Raw genomic sequence first — 17,514 nt, forward strand, 5'->3', positions numbered from 1 at the left:
GGTAACAGAGCAGTGCTGTGTAACCTTGCTATTCTGTCTGTAAACATGTATGCTCACTAATTATGTTTTGAAATTGTGTTTTTCGCAGTACTGCGTATGAGAATCACTTAGAAACAAATTGCATTTATTTAATAATTGCAGTTGTAGCCATTGTACAGTTGCATCTGTTAGAAGAACTTTGAGAGGGAAATCTTGCCCCAAAAGTGCTGATGAAATACCAAAACTGCAGCAGGATACTAGCTGATATTGCATCACAGTACATGTATAATATAATTTTTGGCTATTTACACAACAAGATTTGGACATTTTTGGGAAAATGCTGTAAAACTTTGACCCACTTCAACAGTTCAATAGTACAATGAACTCCTCAAAATGGTCATGAAAAGGTTGTCAGCCTCCAGTCTCCTTCACTGTGGAGTGTTTGGATCTGAGACTAAAAAAGGGTATATTAGTCTCAGGTTTGGATCGCAACTGGAATAGCACATTGTTTCTTCAAAAGTACTAACAAGAGCTAATTTTATGTAATTTTATAAAGCTTATTATTACTAATCTTTACTGTTCAAATTCCCCAAGCAAAATTTTGTTACATTTCTGGTACAGCCAATAATTGATTCACCCATACACATACGTAGTTGTAGTAACTACCAATTTCGAACGTTTGAGGACTTGTTCTCAAGTTGTAGGTACTCCCGTAGGGTGCCTCCAGGGTTTTATTTTGGCAATTTTGCATCAGTATATCTGGTAAAATACTCACTTTAGAAACCTGTGTCACTGATGTACAATGTATGTCATCTGTGATTGCTCAACTTATTCTACGCATTGGAAAGATAAAAAACTTATTCTACGCATCAGCTTTTGTCCAAAGAAATACTTATAAAGTTGATTTTTAAGTGATTTTTATGAGCAGCGAAAAATCCACTCCACGACTATGTACATGTGAATATGGTGATGAATGCATGCTAAATCGCAGCGACACATACACATAGCTCCTTGGAACTCACGCTCGGAGCTGTGAGTTCCAATTAGGCCACAAGAAAAGGTTTGTCTCAAAGCTCGCGCACGCATTTGTAAAATCACACGATTTGACAAAAATGAAAAAAAAAAATTTGTTTTTTTAGTTTTTCCAGAAAAATTTGGCGAAAATCAGACTTTTTTTTTCTCAAAATACCATAAAAAAGTCGGGAATAAAAAAAAAAATCACATTTCGCATTTGTTTTCAAACCACTCGTGAGCTTTGAGACAAACCTTTTTTTTTTTGGCCTTATTGGAACTACCTACCCATAGACGTCCATAAATGAGCTTTCTGTAAATTTTCAATTTATAAGATTAAAAAGTCATGGTTGTTTCCTTTCAATACAGGTCTTGATTAATTGGCATTTTGAAATCCCCTTGGGGAAACTAATGGGCATGTAAAACTGCTATCAATGCAAACAGAAGATATTGTATGGAAGTTTGAGGTCAATTTGTTGTGACTGTGAACAGTTCGTCAATTAAGGAATCATAGGGATTTTCAACCACGATTGGCCAGATCAATAAACGTTTTTCAATTAGAATTTACAATTTCAAATTACAAAATACCTAGACAAAGTTTATGTTGCCGTTAATTTTACTCCTACTAATAGGTTTGCTACTCTCTCCATATTTGACTCCTTAATGCCACATAAGGCTACAGGCACATTCCCAGATATTTATAATCTTCTTTTCTTAATCTTACTCCTACTCACAGGTTTGCTACTCTTTCCGCATAGCCGACTCTTTGATGCCACCTGAGGCTATTGCATTCAACTCTAAGAGACATAACAGTCTGCCTATTCCTGGTAAGTGTGGATATTTGGGCTATTCCAGTTGAAATCCATACACCCTTTTGGAAAACATGACCTTAATCTTCCACACGGGGGTGTACATTTCAAATGGAGTTACCCATTCAGGTAACCCCATTTGAAATACATACTCTCTGTTTGGAAGGGTAAGGTCATGTCTTCCATCTAGGGGGTGTATGAATTTCAACTGGAACAGCCCACTACAAGTACAGGCAGAACATCCCAATTATGGATCATTAAAAAAATAAACTTATACGACAAAATGCAGTGACACATTTTATATTGCCTTACAGCACTGCAGAAGCAGTGAAGTATCAACTGGCCTTAATATTATGAGTTGGACTGTAGCTACATGTACACTAAAAACATTGTCAATTTTCACCTTATAGTAATTTTCCTTTCCTTAATGCATTTTCAGGTGTTATAGATCATCTGACCCCGGCTCACGCCTTTGACAACGGGAAAAGCAATGGTAAAGTATACAAACATGGAAAATCCAGCAACGGTACCATATCTACATCGCAGCCCAACTCTCCCGTTCACGCATCAAAACCATCGTCCTGGTTACGTATGTTTGGCAAGAAAGAGCCCAAGATATCGACGGCGAGTGGGTATAGTAGCGCAGGGGAAATGAGCGACGCCAGCTGCTTTAGTATAAACAGGTGAGCAGTGCATGCTGGGAAAATAGGCTATTCTAGTTGAAATATGTACCCCCCTATGGAAGACATGATCTTAATCTGCCACACAGGGGGTGTGAATTTCACATGGGGTTACCTGAAAGGGTGACTCCATCTGAAATCTACACTCTGTGTGGGGGATATTAAGGTGGTTGCGCATACAACTTTATTGCACTCACAGCCGTTTATTTTCACCACTTTTATATACACTACATACAATAATATATTATTCTGCATTTGCAGATTTTACACTTACATGTACCACACTCTGCACACTCATTGCACTACAAGTTCATTCATAAAAATAAGCTCTGATAAATATCGCAGATAAATTGATAGGTACAAGGTACAGTTTATGTGAAATCAAAAAGTTTTAAATTCAGGGCGTCCTAGAGAAGAGTGGTTTTCGCGCATAGGGGATAAACAGCCATTCACTCACAAACAATTTTTTCTCTATTCACAGCCAAGAAGAAGAACAACTGGGTGCAACTCCAAAGCAGCGTATGCAGTTACTCGTAAAAACAGTGCGGGACAAAATGAGGAAAGTTGGCAATAATCAAGTTGCGCCTGCACCTCAGTCCCTGCTCGCCCCGCCACAGCCAGGTTTGTGTCAGTTAGTGTATTGATCAATTGGTTGATCAGTTTTGATTGATCAATCGATCAACAAATTAATGAAGTAATCAATCTTGTAAACAATAAGTTAAACAATGAATCAGTTATTCAAGCAAGCAAATCAAGTTAAACAATAAATTAAATTAATTTAGTCAAGTTAATTAATTAAATCAAACAATGAATCAGTCAATAATGCAAGCAAAGGATAATTAATCAGTTTATAGCAAAAATCAAGTGCTAGTTCCATCACAAGAAGCATTACTACCTACCAGGGTAGCCTCATTAACCCCATGAGAACTACGTAACCTGCCGATTGGCCAAAATGAATATTCTATCCAATTTTGAACCAATCAAGGAGGGTATTATTAAGATTATCTGTAAATGCAATTTTGACCATAAATAATTGGCAATTGAAATGAGCATTTCAAGTTATCAACCAATCAGAAATGCTGTTAGATGACTTGTAGATTAGTGTCCAGGGGGTTAAGGTTATTTAGCTTTTGAATGGCCTTGCCTCAGTGCTGCAAAAATATCTAGTTACCTTACATGCAAAAAACATGTCTACCTACATGTATCATGTAAAATTTAACAAAATTATAAAAAAGTGTTGGTTTTTTTTTTTTTTTTTTTTTTTTGGTTGCATATTTTGTCAGCTGCTGTCAGGCACTAAAAAATGTTTGTTCAATTAAGTTTTCATGAGTGCCAAGCAACTTTTGTCAAGCAAGTGATTGATAAGCAATGGTTTGTCAAGGAGAGTGATTGACAGCATATGGTTACCATAAATGCAGGGGGATAGATGAAATCTGCCTACAGATCCTGTGCGCATGCAGTCCCTTTATATCATAGGTGCTTGATAAGATAACTAAAGGCAAAATCTCTTATTTATCAGTTTTTGAAAATTGTAATTTAATAAAATTAATCTATTATTTATTCTCTTATCCTCAGCCGTCAGCACACGTAAACGTCTCGACTCATTTGCACCAAGCAGTGTGGCCACCGACGACATAGCGGAAGAGATTCACTTTAAAGGTATACCGTGTTGTCGACAAGAATTCTACACTGGGCTATTACAGAAGATACTCCTTCCAGGAGGCATTGATCCATTGGGTAAGAAAGAGTCTAATGCGCATTGGCACAGTCCCCGGGTCACAGTTCAATAAACTCCATTTGATAATTATAGACCTACCTCAAGATGATGGGTATGAGTTTTTGTATCCAACACATTTAAAGGTTGTCCATAGTCTCATTTTCAGTTGGCACAGTTTAATAAACTCCATTCAAGAATTGTAGTCCAAAAGTTGACCATAACATGTGGGCTATGAGGTTTTGTACCCAACATATTCAGAGGTCATTGTGTGTGTGTGTGCGCAGTGGCATGTCCAGGGGGTGCTTTGGGTGCTGAAGCCCCCCGCACTTAGTTAAAAATCATGTAAAATCAACCGTTTTTTGGCGATTTTAGCCATTAAGCCCCCCGCATAGCTCTGAAAGCCTCTCTGAGCCCCCGGCTGGAACAGATCCTGGACACGCTGGTGGTGTGTGTTTGCATATTGATGTTAAAGAACTGTGTACTCTCAGATGAGATTGTTTGAGTTCTTGTGAGAGGGAGCATTCAACAAATATATTCCTGGGCTTCAAGTTGCCCTACATGTATATTTCCTATATTTTTGAACTCATCCTATATTTTCCTATATTGTTGAAAAATGCCCTATAAGGCGAGGAAAAACCCCCTGTTCTATGGGTGGATGGACCTTTCAAGTAGGGTCAGTTCTAGGTTCTTTTGCAAAAGCACTGTGCATTGTGGTGATAATCCTCTTTGGGTTCAGCCGGTCCCCATGTGAGTTGACCATTCATTCAGGGACCAGCTGCACTGGTACTGTGATAACCAACAGCGTACTCAGAAATACTATCACTTAATATGAATTCCCACCGAGAAAGCCTATCTATATATAAGGTAAAGTTAAATCGAATTCTGGAAATAAAATTTGCAACTTACATGCGACAGTTGCGTCCGGTAACTCCGAACTTCATCAGGCATCTGATTGGTCACGTGACAAACGACGGGGAAGATCCTGCAAAGCCTGGTCCCAAGCATGCGGCAGTTGAAAGCGGAGTCCCCCTTTTTTGTTGATGGCTGGCTGCTCCACTCTCTCCCAAATGGCTTCCCTGACACCCCGCTCGAACCACTTTTCTTCTTTGTCGAGGATCACAACCTCCTCTGACCGAACGAATTTATCGGTGGACCAAATCATTGAACTCTTAACCATCTGTCTCAAGACTACGTATTTCTCATATAACAACAAATTCTTCATTCAACAATATGGCTGTGCCATGGGTTCAGCTGTCTCACCTATTGTTGTTAACATCTACATGGAGAATTTTGAGCAGATCGTGCTAGACAAATATCCGGAAACCCTCCTAAACTGTGGCTGCGCCACGTCGATGATAATCGTTTGTTGTTATTGATAGGAATGAGGCTGCCTCTTTTTACAAATTCATCAACGAGGTAGACCCAAACATCAAGTTTACCCAGGAGGAGTGCGTTGATAACAAGCTAGCCTTTTGGACTGTCAAGTTCACATTCACGAGGACGGATCACTCAAGTCCACGGTTTACAGGAAACCAACTCATACGGACTTTTACTTACAATTTGACTCTCATCATCCCCTAATACATAAACTCGGGGTGATCAGATCCCTGCAACATCGGGCTAATACCATTATCAGCGACCAAGAGGATCTTCCTGGAGAACAAAATCACATTCAGAAATCCCTGGGTTGCTGTGGCTACCCCAACTGGGCCTTCACCAAAGCTAAAAAGACCAAAGAGCACACACAGAATCAAAACGCAGAAACGGGCACGGGTACCCAGGTAACAATACCCTACATATCTGGCTTGTCAGAAAGGATAAAGAATACTCTTAAGTCCTTTGGGATCGCAACGTCTTACAAACCCACCAACATCATCAGGGGGAAGTTAGTCCACGTTAAGGATAAACCCCCAAGGACAAGCAGAGTAATTTGGTTTATGGCATAACCTGTGCGGCTACTGATTGTGGTGAAGCCTACGAGGAGAGACCAAACAGTCTCTCAGGGCTAGGATAAACCAACATCGGAGACCTAGCTCCAGCGAAGCTCAGAACTCTGCAGTTTTCAATCACTGCAAAACAACGGAACACTTCTTTAAGCCAGAGGAGGTTGTGATCCTCGACAAAGAAGAAAAGTGGTTCGCGCGGGGTGTCAGGGAAGCCATTTGGGAGAGAGTGGAGCAGCCAGCCATCAACAAAAAAGGGGGACTCCGCTTTCAACTGCCGCATGCTTGGGACCAGGCTTTGCAGGATCTTCCCCGTCGTTTGTCACGTGACCAATCAGATGCCTGATGAAGTTCGGAGTTACCGGACGCAACTGTCGCATGTAAGTTGCAAATTTTATTTCCAGAATTGATTTAACTTTACCTTATATGTTATTTACTGGATGACTAATCTACACCAACCTATCTATATACTTACATTATATTGTCACACAATTTTTTTTCACAGGAAATGGTTGGCTATTGTGGCTTTTCATCGTAGCTCTAGCCTACATCTACAATGCCATTGTCATCTTTCTACGCTGTTCATTCCCGGTGCAAACCGCATCAAATTATCCCATCTGGTTCTGTTTTGACTATTTCTTTGACTCTATTTACATTCTGGACATTATACTCCGTATGCGCCTGATTTTCTTCGACTGTGGGATGGTTGTTGTAAGTATATATTTGTGGCCTGCATAATCCGGCCTGGGTGGTGTGGGTGGGGGCAAGCTTTTTCATTAAACGGGCACCGGACAGACAAGTTTAGGCAACGGAAAACATTGAATCTGTAATTTGTGCCTGGTCTTGGTGAAACACTCGCTTCCACATATCAAACAGGAAGCTTAAACAGTTAATGCACATCATTTTCGAAGCAACTGAACCCCCAATATGGAGAGTTGTGGTCTAATTTACTTCAATCATTAAGGGGTGGGGTATGTACGTTTGGACAGTATTTATTGTGGGACATTAGAGCACATCAGACATATCGAATTGTATTCTGAATACGGAGAATGTCCTTCTGATATCAAATAATTTTGATTTTTTGAAATTCGCAATGTAATACACACTTTATTGCAAATGATTAAAAATTGATATTTTTGATATTTAACAGTACTCGAAGTATACTTAAAGTGTATGTAGGTGGGATGAAAAGCTGACGATCAATTGAAAATTTTGACCTTTTGTATTGAAGATATGGATTTTTTTTCCAAAAACACCCAAAAAAATTAGGCCTTTTGGGGAAAAAATCCATATCTTTAATATGAAAGGTCAACATTTTCAATTGATCGTCGGCTTTTCCTCCCAGCTACATACACTTTAAGAATATGTCATTTTCTTCTAAAATTTTCTTCGAGGACTGTTATAATATCAAAAATGTGAAAAATATCAGATTTTAATAATTTGTCATAAAATTTGTATTATATCGTGAATTTCAAAAAATGAAAATTATTTGATATCAGAAGGACATTCTTCGTATTCAGAATGCAATTCGATATGTCTAATGTGCTCTCATGTCCCACAAAAAATGCTGTCGAAATGCTCAAAACGCTCATTTCAGATCCCTTAAGATATTGCAATTTGAAAAGATAGCAAAAGACATGAAATTGTCTCAGTGTGGCAGCCATTGATTCATGTTGTGACACAGTAATCACAGAGATAGTTGTGAATTATTGAAGACTGATACGGTCATAAGCAAGATCAGACCTACCAAATGTGTAACACCCAAAATCTTCACTGAAAGTAACAAAAAATAAGCACACACAAAATAAATGGCCAAACTCTTTTGTAAGGCCTATTGCGATCATGACCTTGTGTGCAGATACACTGACAGCGTGTTTCTATTGAGCAACAGTTGCGACTGAATTTGGGGTGATGTGAGGAATATGTGGGTGAAGGTGAATGCGCAGTAATGCAAGTGAATCCATCAACCACCTGAGGTGATTATGCGGTAATGTTTGCAGTAGAAACAGTTCAGCTGACGATTTTGTGGGTGACGCTGGAAGTTAGCCTACTACAATACAGTGTGAGCATTCAAAATCTGACCTTGAAGGTCACAAAAACTATTTTCTTGACTTCCGTCCTCTCCACTAAATATGTGGGTAGTGAATTGTTACCCTGCATGTACAGGGCAGTACAAACAACCTGATGTAGGTGAGAGGATTAAAATGCGGGAGAAGGTGAAAGAGCGATAATGCGAGGTGCTCAGTATAAACAAGCTGTTAGATACACACTGCAATTTTTTCCATCTACCGATATAAAAGAAATCAATGTTTTTGCTAATATGAAACCCTAGAAATGATATTGAAACTTAAATATCATTTAAAAAATTCATAATTACCTGCCCATTTTAAAGTCGCAAGCGTAACAACTTTTGGCCAAGGTGACATTTTCATTTGTTTCCAAGTATGCTCTTACTGCACTCCTTTATGACCAATATATTTTATTTTTCTTGTTTCACAGACGGCGTTTGATGAGAAAAAACTATCTTAAAACACCGAACTGTAGGGTAAGAGGTTACAATACAGTAAAAGTGGAATTTTGCTGGAAAATAATTTTTGCATTTCTATAATTTTGAACCGTTTGTTTCACTTGTTTTTAAATTTGTGATTTTAAATTTCCTTCCTTTTACCTATACACATAAGGAATATATTCATGCCTTGTTATTTTTGTGGTAGCAGCTTGTAATGTGAAAATAAATGTACAACAAAAATTTCCACTTTTACAGTACTGTGTAGTAGGATATTTGAGAGTTATTAATTAGGCCAAAAAATAACTTGTTTGGTTGCCCTTCCAAGACAAAAATTTAGAGGGTCGGTAGGTTGATCTTTTTTTTCCTTTTTTTTTCATGGGTTCTTCCTCCATTTTTCCTCCATTTTGAAAAGGCTATTATTGACAAATGCTTGAACATTTTACGGTAAACCATTTTTTGTGTGTGTTTTTGGACTGAATTTAAATGGAAATACTCCATGTTTTTAATCAAATTATGCACTTTAAAATGAATAAAGTGAGTGAATAATAAATATAAGATGTCCCTGATACTGTCATAATTTAAGGTTTCTTTTTTTTTTTTCGCTGAGGGAAACAAAACATATATTTTTTTTTGCCTTATTTTTCTGCATTATTTTAAATCAGAGAAGACATCTTTCCCTTCCCACAATGCATTTCTCCCATTTCAGTTTTCTGTACTGATTTGCTATATCTAGTGCAACATGGGTCGTAAGGAACGAAATGTACCTCAATGAACAGATCACATCCAGATCCTACAAAATATGCTTATTTCTTGACTATCGATCGACCCATGATTAGCCTGTGGACTCTCAAAATGAAAACAAAGGGAACCTGTATAAAGTAATGGGAGTGTCATTTGATGTAATGAGGTGATGCATCATGTTGTAAAGGATTCTGGGAAGGGTAAAGTATCTTCTCTGATTTTTGCAGTTTTTATGCCTCCACCGGAGGTACTATTTTTTCTAGTTTGTCCGTCATTCCTTCTGTCGCAATATATAATAAACGATATAATATAATAATTTTTGGGTACTATGTTTCATTTGTGACTGGTCTATTTCAGTTGAAATCCATATACTCCATATGGAAGACATGACCTTAATATTCCACAGGGAGTGTGAATTTGAAATGGGGTTACCTGAACGGGTGACTCCATTTGAAATCTATACACCCTGTATAGGAGACTAATGTCATGTCTTCCATAGGAGGTGTATGGATTTCAACTGGAATAGCCCAGTGCTATGCTTTTTGTTTCACCTGGAGTGTGGTGGTGATGTTGGAGCATATTTTACTGGTCGCAGTATCAAATCGTGCATGCCAACCTCATTGTGCAGGGCATATACACACGGTAAATTTGTCGGCACGCTTGCAGTGCCACCGCATTAAGGGGGTCGATCTTTTGTGCGTAATTATAGAGGGCCAGGGGATTCACTCTATCATTAAAAAAATTATTTGAAGGAGTCAAAGAGCCCTAGGAATAAAAAATGTAGCGTAATTCACGCCAGATACAATTTCTTTATCGACAAAATTAATTTTTGTAATCGATCAAAAAACGAAGCGTTTTATATCAATTTTAAATTTAGCCTGAATCCGTAAATATGGTACCTCTCGCCTTTTTTGAGTCAAGGCTATTTTTACCATTATGCAGCGAACCATTGTTGAAGCTATTTCACATACATGTACAAAACATTCTAGAGAAAGAATGAGGACATATAGTGTTGAAATATCTTTTGTTGATTTCGAATGATAATGTCATGAAGTCGTAAATTTTAAGGTCAAATTCCTAAAACCAAAACAAAACATTGCGACACAGATAATTCCCGACTTATGCAATTTCATCATCACATCAGTGTCTTTATTATTTGTTTGAAACCTTTCCCAAACGTTCGTGCTATTTATGCATAAAACGGCTAATCTATCTTTACAAAACGCGTCTTTTTTTAGTAAACAAAAGGCTAAAGATGGCATTATGAGATTTATCTTTTATCATTACACTCCATCGCTCAACTGCCACGGTGGCCGAGCGGTAAAGCGGTAGACGCGTAATCGAAGGAAGTTTAGAATCGCTGGTTCGAGTCCCAACGAAGCCTGGAAACTTTTTTTTTTTCTTCAAAATTCATGATCGCATTCGAAATGAGTCACTTGTCGGTAAATCATGTATCGTATCCTTAAGCACTAACATCACTACCAATCTCAAGGTGAGCCCTGCTGAAAAACATATTTTGTTGTGGGCAGGAAAAACCTCCTTTGTGTCATTGGCCCCTGAACATGTTTAAAGCAAAACTTCCTGTGTAACCTCTTGGCAGTTTTGTTTTAAACATGTTCAAGGGCCACAAGTACATACGACAATTTTTTTTTCAATTTTCACAGATGGACTTCCTATCCCTTTTCCCACTGGATTTGTTCTATTTTGCCACCGGATTTTATAGCGATCCAAATTATGGTTTAGAGGGCGCTGCCACAGCATCGATCCTTCTGCGATTGCCACGACTCATCAAAGTACATAGCTACGTAGAATTTGTGGAAAGATTTGAAAATAGAACCACATATCCAAATATATTCAGGTTTGTATTAGGGTGTACATTGTAGAAATTTGAAATCAGGACCAATTCACCAAAAATATATTCAGTGTTGTATTATGGAGGAAAATTTTACATTACGACCATTTCACCGAATATGTTCAGGGGGGTTATTAGGATGTAGGATAATTTAACACTAGGACCAATTCACCAAATATACTTAGGTTTGCATTCGTTCAGTTATTTATTTATCTTTCATTCATTCATTCATTCATTTATGCATTCATTCGTTTGTTTATTTGTTCGTTCGTTCATCCATTGATTTATGCTATTTTGTTATTGATTTATTGGTTCATTTGTTTGTTCATGGACACACTCTTGCATTCATTCATTCATTCATTAATTCATTTATTTATTTTTTATGCATTCATTCATTTATGCATTCATTCATATGCACTTTTTTTTATTAATGTGTTTGTTCATTGATTTATCATAAAAAACATCAAAAGAATGTACAAACACCCGCAGGACATGCTGAAAACCTGCGTTGGCAGGCCATCAAGCAGGCAGGAGGGCCTAAAAAGGCAACACAAAACACAATTTATAAAATATAACTACAATAGAATACACATGCCAACATTGTTTTTTAACACAACAAATGAGGACGTGGGGGAGAGATGCAAGGCAGCAAGCAAGGGGGAGCTAGATTTTAAGGTAAGGAGTCGCATCCCAATGGGGTTCGTTTCGGGCGTTCCAGATTGTAAAGCTGCTGACGAGAGCGATCTTACTAATCTCCCGGACCAATTGCTTGGAGAATTAGGCTCCTGCAAATTTGAAGACATCGCGCAATCTCCCCACGTTCTCATTTGTAACCAGACCCATGGACCCAATTTCAAAACAGTTCAGGTAACATTTGAAAACTTTGGATGATATCAGACTGGAAAATTTACTCTTGTGGGCAGTTTGGATGTTTGTTTCTAGAGGAACGGTAAGCTTGAATATATGAATGGACTTTTTTTTTCATATTTTCACACATTATACAGGGTGATCCAATCTGTTGGCTATCTTCTGTACATGATTCATCTGAATACCTGCTGTTACTATTTGGTATCCGTGTGGGAAGGATTTGGTGTGAACGAATGGGTCTTTCCCCAAAATGCCAGTAATTCTGCGTAAGTGTTACTAAAAGATTTCATTGGAACAGAGGTGTAAGTCTTCCGGAAATTCCCGGAATTCCGGAAATGTGGCCAAAAAGAAAAAAAATTCCGGAAATGTTCCGGGATTGGAACATAAATTCGTCATAAAAAGAGCAAAAAAATTTTTTTTGAGGGGGTGATACCCTGCAGCCTATTCCCCGGACAAGCCCTGTGCACTTCCGGAAATTTGGCGAGGTGCTCGCCTTTGGTTCGCATGTTTTTCAGGGAGTGGATCGATACCTCACTTACACCTCTGTTGGAACAAAACCAAAAATTGAACTCAGAAGTGACGGTTTAGCCTATCATGGTCTGTAGGCATCATCAGAATGATGTTTGTAGATCCCTACTTCCAGTTGGACGTATCCCGACTGAAGATCATACACATGACTAAGGATGGCACTGCAGAATCTAAAAAATTGGGGGTGGGGGGTGGATAAAAAAAATTGTCACCAAATGTTTTAAATATTCAAGAATTAGAGGTGTTACACCCCCTTCTTATACCTTTGGTGACCAAAAAAGTATAGTAACATTAGTTTTCAATAAATTTCCCCCTTTTTCATTAATAATTCTTCTTGCCACCCCTTCTGTCCCGCCCTTTTTTCTTTAATAATTCTTCTTACCGCCCCTACATCTTCCGCCGCCCCTTCGTTTTTGTCGCCCCCTGCTTTTACCACAGGGGGCTCGCGCTCCCAAAGCTCCCAAAAAAATATGCGCATGTCAGGGTGAGGCAGGAGTAGCCTCCCTGGCTCAAAATACCAGGATGAAATGCTCTAAATACCAGGAACAAGGGACCAAATTGACGAAAAGTATAATGGCGTTCTAATTTTGGCCCTTTTTTTTTTGTAATTTTCGCGTAAAATGTTCAATTTTCGTTGCTGCTGGTATTGGACATTGTATTGTAATATAGTTAGAGCCAGTTAATAATTAAAATAGACAATTCATGAATTTTTTTTGTTCCCCATTTTTTAGATTATCGAGCACCCTGGCAAAAAAAAGGGGGCAACATTTAACAATTTTAGTCGGCAAACAATGTTTCTGCCGGTTCAGCGGGATGATTTGGAAATCCCCCGGCTTATTGGTCCCGGGAGTCCACCTGGGGTCTCCAGGGACTTGGGCCAGGGCAGGGTGACTGACTTTCGCTTCTGTCATTGGTCGGGGACCAGCGGCACCTTGTGCCTTTCTAGCTGAGTTTTATACGTTCCAGTTCGGTTTGCTAGCACTATATTAATGCTACACAAACACCTCTTTCTTGGCAGAATTTCCTGGGGTCACTTTATATAAAATTTGTGATGATCACTAATAACATGAAATGTTGATATTTTGTTTTGTGTGTGTCCTTTTTAGGTATGTCTTTTGCCTGTATCGTGCAGCTAAAACCTTGATCACAATTGGCAATTTGCCGCCGCCGGTGACAAATTTTGAGATTTTCTTCATGAATGTAGATTTCTTGATTGGTATATTTGTGTTTGCTACTATCATTGGTCAGGTGAGTTAATATTATTAATCTAGGTTAGCTAGCCTGATGATCTGGTTAATGAAGAACCTTAATTGATTGTTTAATGTCTTTTTCATTTGTTTTGCTACTATCTGTGATCAGGTTAGATGATAGTAAACCAAGTTGGCTAACTGCTAACCCAGTTTGCTAGCAGTAAATCAGTTTAAGGTTTAGGTCTGATGATAATAAACCAGGCTAGCTAACTGCTAACCCAGAACCCAGTTTTCTTGCAGTAAATCAGTTTAAGGTTTGGGTGAGATGATTGTAAATCAGGTTAGAGCTAACTGCTAACCTAATTTGCTAACAGTAAACCAGTTGAAGGTTTAGGTGAGATGATATAGTAAACCAGGTTAACTATTGCTTATCCAGTTTGCTAGCAGTAAACCAGTTTGCTAGCGTAAACCAGTACAAGGTTTAAGTGAGATGTTAGTAAACCAGGTTATAATTAGCTAACCTGCTAACCCAATTTGCTAGCAGTAAACCAGTTAAAAGTTTAGGCAAAATGATAGTAAACCAGGTTAGCTAACTGCTAACAGTAACACAGTTTGCTAGCAGTAAACCAGCTTAAGTACACAAACTTCTGTTAGGGTTAAGTAGCAGGCGAAATATATCACAAATTATTCTATATTAATGAGCCGTGAATACTTGTCCACAGATGCGAGATATCGTTGGTAATGCTGGGGCTGCTCGAGGAGCCTTCCGTCGGCGAATGGATAACACAATGGCACTACTCAAGCACTGGAAGATACCAAAAGATATACAGAATAGAGTACGGTTATGGTACATGTACTCATGGGACAGGAAAGAACTCGTTGGTGAGTATGACTGTAGTCATTGACTAGGGCAAAATTAAAAAAAATATTGTTCTGTGTCACCCTCTAGTAAAACATTTAAAATAATATTTTGTATGCACAAAAAATAATTTTCCCCGATAGGTCAGAGTGCAACATGTCCCAAAACTGTCCTACAATGATTTAATGCCGATTTGGATCATTAGTGTTACTTGTGTGTTAACATTATTTTGTGCCACTTTAAGTCAAGTAAACCTCAACATTTTAAAATTTTTTTTATTGTGTTGTACTGAGTATACTCAATGTAAAGAGTGTAGTCACTAATTCAAGTTCAGTCAGTAGTCCTTCCTTAATCTAGTTCCAAAAGTTCACAAAGGTTCCAGTATGAGGTATTTGCGGTATCGATATCATCATCAGATAGAGCACGAAAGAGCTTGGAAGTAGTACGTCGACCCATTATCAGCGTATAAAAAATTTGTTTGATGAAAAATCATTAAATAAAAAAATATATTACACACAGGTGACAGGTGGAGCAGAAACTGTCCAATTATGTCCATCACTGATTATATCAGGCTCAAAAATTCTAAAAAAGGCCTAGAAAAAGGGGACATGATATACCAAATGACCAAAAATCTGACCCATGTTTGGGTCCCATCCCATTCCAGCCCTTTAGGGCCCATCCATAATTTTCTTATTCTTCTTTCTTTCCCAACCCAATATCTCAATTTTGCTATTTGTCATGTTAGTAGTACTCATGGAAATTCTTCGCCATTATATTTGTACGTAACTCGAGGGGGTAAAAAGTTACATACGCTTTTATACCGTAAGTGAAAATGGCGAAAATTATGGACAGCCCCTTATGATCATTTGTACTGTTTACCCCTCCCTGGTTCTATTTTAATACTTAAAGTATGGCCATGGAGCATTTTTGTAGGTCAAAGTGTCATATGTGCATTCTAGTAGTATGGGCTAGTCTTTCAATGTGATTGATCATTTACATGAACAGAAATCATTTCATCGTTATATCAGTGCGGCATTGTATTGTGTCAATTTTCAGTGTTATTTTCAGGTTTTTGTTTAATTTTCAGTAGTTAAGTTTTTGAATACCGTAAAAGATTTGCCTAATGGCTGGCACATATGGGCTCCTTTGTTTTATGGTAAATTTTACGTACGTACAAATAAAGAGCTCCCTTGAAAATCCCAACAAGAATTAATGGTCCATGCCCTTATTTGCCGGTGGGGTTTTTACAGGAGGGCATTTTTAGTTTGTGCCCAAAATTCCACTTATGTCAAGGGAACTCGTATGTGCGATTAGGTGAATCTTTTATATTTTTCTATTCATTTGTTTAGATGAACGATAAACAATATGTATTGGAATATTCCATTTAAAATCCACACTACCCCTGTGGAAGATTTTGAAAATATCTTCCACAGGGGGAGTATGAATTTCAAATAGAAAGAACACATTAGCAGCTCCATTTGAAACACACCCTCCCTCAGTGGACAGTTCAGGTTGAATCATTCTCAGAGGGTGTATGAAATTCAAATTGAGCTGTTAATGTGTTCATTCCATTTGAAATTCATACGCCCTTTGTGGAAGATATTTCCAAAATCTTCCACAGGGGTAGTGTGGTTTTTAAATGGAATAGCCCATTGTGCAGATTTTCAGTGGGATTTAAGATGTCAGTCAGTATAATTTTTAATGTGTTACTTTTCGTAATGAATAAATTTCAAATGTTTTTTTTTTCGTATAGATGAATTGGAAGCAATCAAAGGTGTTCCTATTAAGATGCAGACAGATCTTGCCATACATGTACATATGGGGACATTGAGTAAAGTGTCATTGTTTCAGGTAGGTCTTTATCAAAGAGATTAACCCCCCTGAGCACTACCTGCCGATCTAACATTGCCTCTGATTGGTCAATTACGTGATATCTTCACTTTAATCACCAATCAAAATGGAGCTTCGCAAATAATTCATGCCAATTTTTTTGCGTGCTAAAATTATTCTAACAATGTTGCTGATTGGTCCAATGGATAATGAATACTTCTTTTTGGCCAATCGGCAGGTAGTTCTCATGGGGTTAAAGGTAAAGGAGTCGAACCTGCATTTTTTACTTGACGCCAGATGGAGTGCCCATCTCTCTTTTGTTAGTGATTATGCCAGACTCCACCATGAAATGTTGCTGTGGGAGGACTGCTACACCTCCACGGCGAGTCTGTTTACCTTTCCAGCATTTAAGAATGCTAGTATCCATTTATACAGTTGGGTAGTGATGAGTAATCGAAAGAAAGCGCCTTACATGATGGTGTCGCCAGGGCTTGAAACCGCAACCTTCCAATTATGAGTCGGAGCTCATTCCACTCTTCCAGTTTAGGCTATTCCAGTTGACATTTATACATTCCCTATGGAAGACATGACCTTAAGCTTTCACACAGAGGGTGTAGATTTCAAATTGAGTCAACCATCATGTAGCCCCATTTGAGATTCACACTATTCCAGGGTATATGGATTTCAACTGGAATAGCTCATTATTTGGTGCTGATGCAGTAAAGATCAATATGTACATTGCTATTATATAATTTATGCAATATTCAAATAACAAAGACATTTTTCTACATAATGTACACACAGTATACCTCAGAAGATACTCCACTGAGGTCTGCCTCTCAAACACTTTGCAAAAAAGCTACATGTATATACCGGGTGTCCCAAAAAAGGTTACATGTAGATTTTTGAAAATGATCTAAGTTAATCTTAACAAATATAAATATCCTTTTCATGACGTATTCTATGTACACTTTACTAGTACCCGTGTGAATGTCAAGT

The 17,514-nt window shown here is 38.1% G+C and overlaps 1 protein-coding gene across 1 annotated transcript in view; it reads left to right on the top strand.

The window, feature by feature from the left end:
* The window catches only part of LOC140144564 (cyclic nucleotide-gated channel beta-1-like), a 46,141-nt gene that overhangs the window by 10,822 nt on the left and 17,805 nt on the right, over positions 1-17,514 (top strand). The window contains exons 4-15 of the mRNA XM_072166385.1: positions 1,727-1,817; positions 2,239-2,482; positions 2,961-3,100; positions 4,055-4,216; positions 6,645-6,850; positions 8,306-8,325; positions 8,639-8,684; positions 11,054-11,247; positions 12,246-12,374; positions 13,743-13,884; positions 14,549-14,708; positions 16,439-16,536. Coding sequence (XP_072022486.1) covers positions 1,760-1,817; positions 2,239-2,482; positions 2,961-3,100; positions 4,055-4,216; positions 6,645-6,850; positions 8,306-8,325; positions 8,639-8,684; positions 11,054-11,247; positions 12,246-12,374; positions 13,743-13,884; positions 14,549-14,708; positions 16,439-16,536 — 1,599 coding nt within the window. The 5' untranslated portion in view covers positions 1,727-1,759. The remainder of the gene's footprint in view (positions 1-1,726; positions 1,818-2,238; positions 2,483-2,960; positions 3,101-4,054; positions 4,217-6,644; positions 6,851-8,305; positions 8,326-8,638; positions 8,685-11,053; positions 11,248-12,245; positions 12,375-13,742; positions 13,885-14,548; positions 14,709-16,438; positions 16,537-17,514) is intronic.

Source organism: Amphiura filiformis, chromosome 2 (assembly GCF_039555335.1).
Source record: "Amphiura filiformis chromosome 2, Afil_fr2py, whole genome shotgun sequence".
In the NCBI taxonomy this organism is placed as follows: Eukaryota; Metazoa; Echinodermata; class Ophiuroidea; order Amphilepidida; family Amphiuridae; genus Amphiura; species Amphiura filiformis.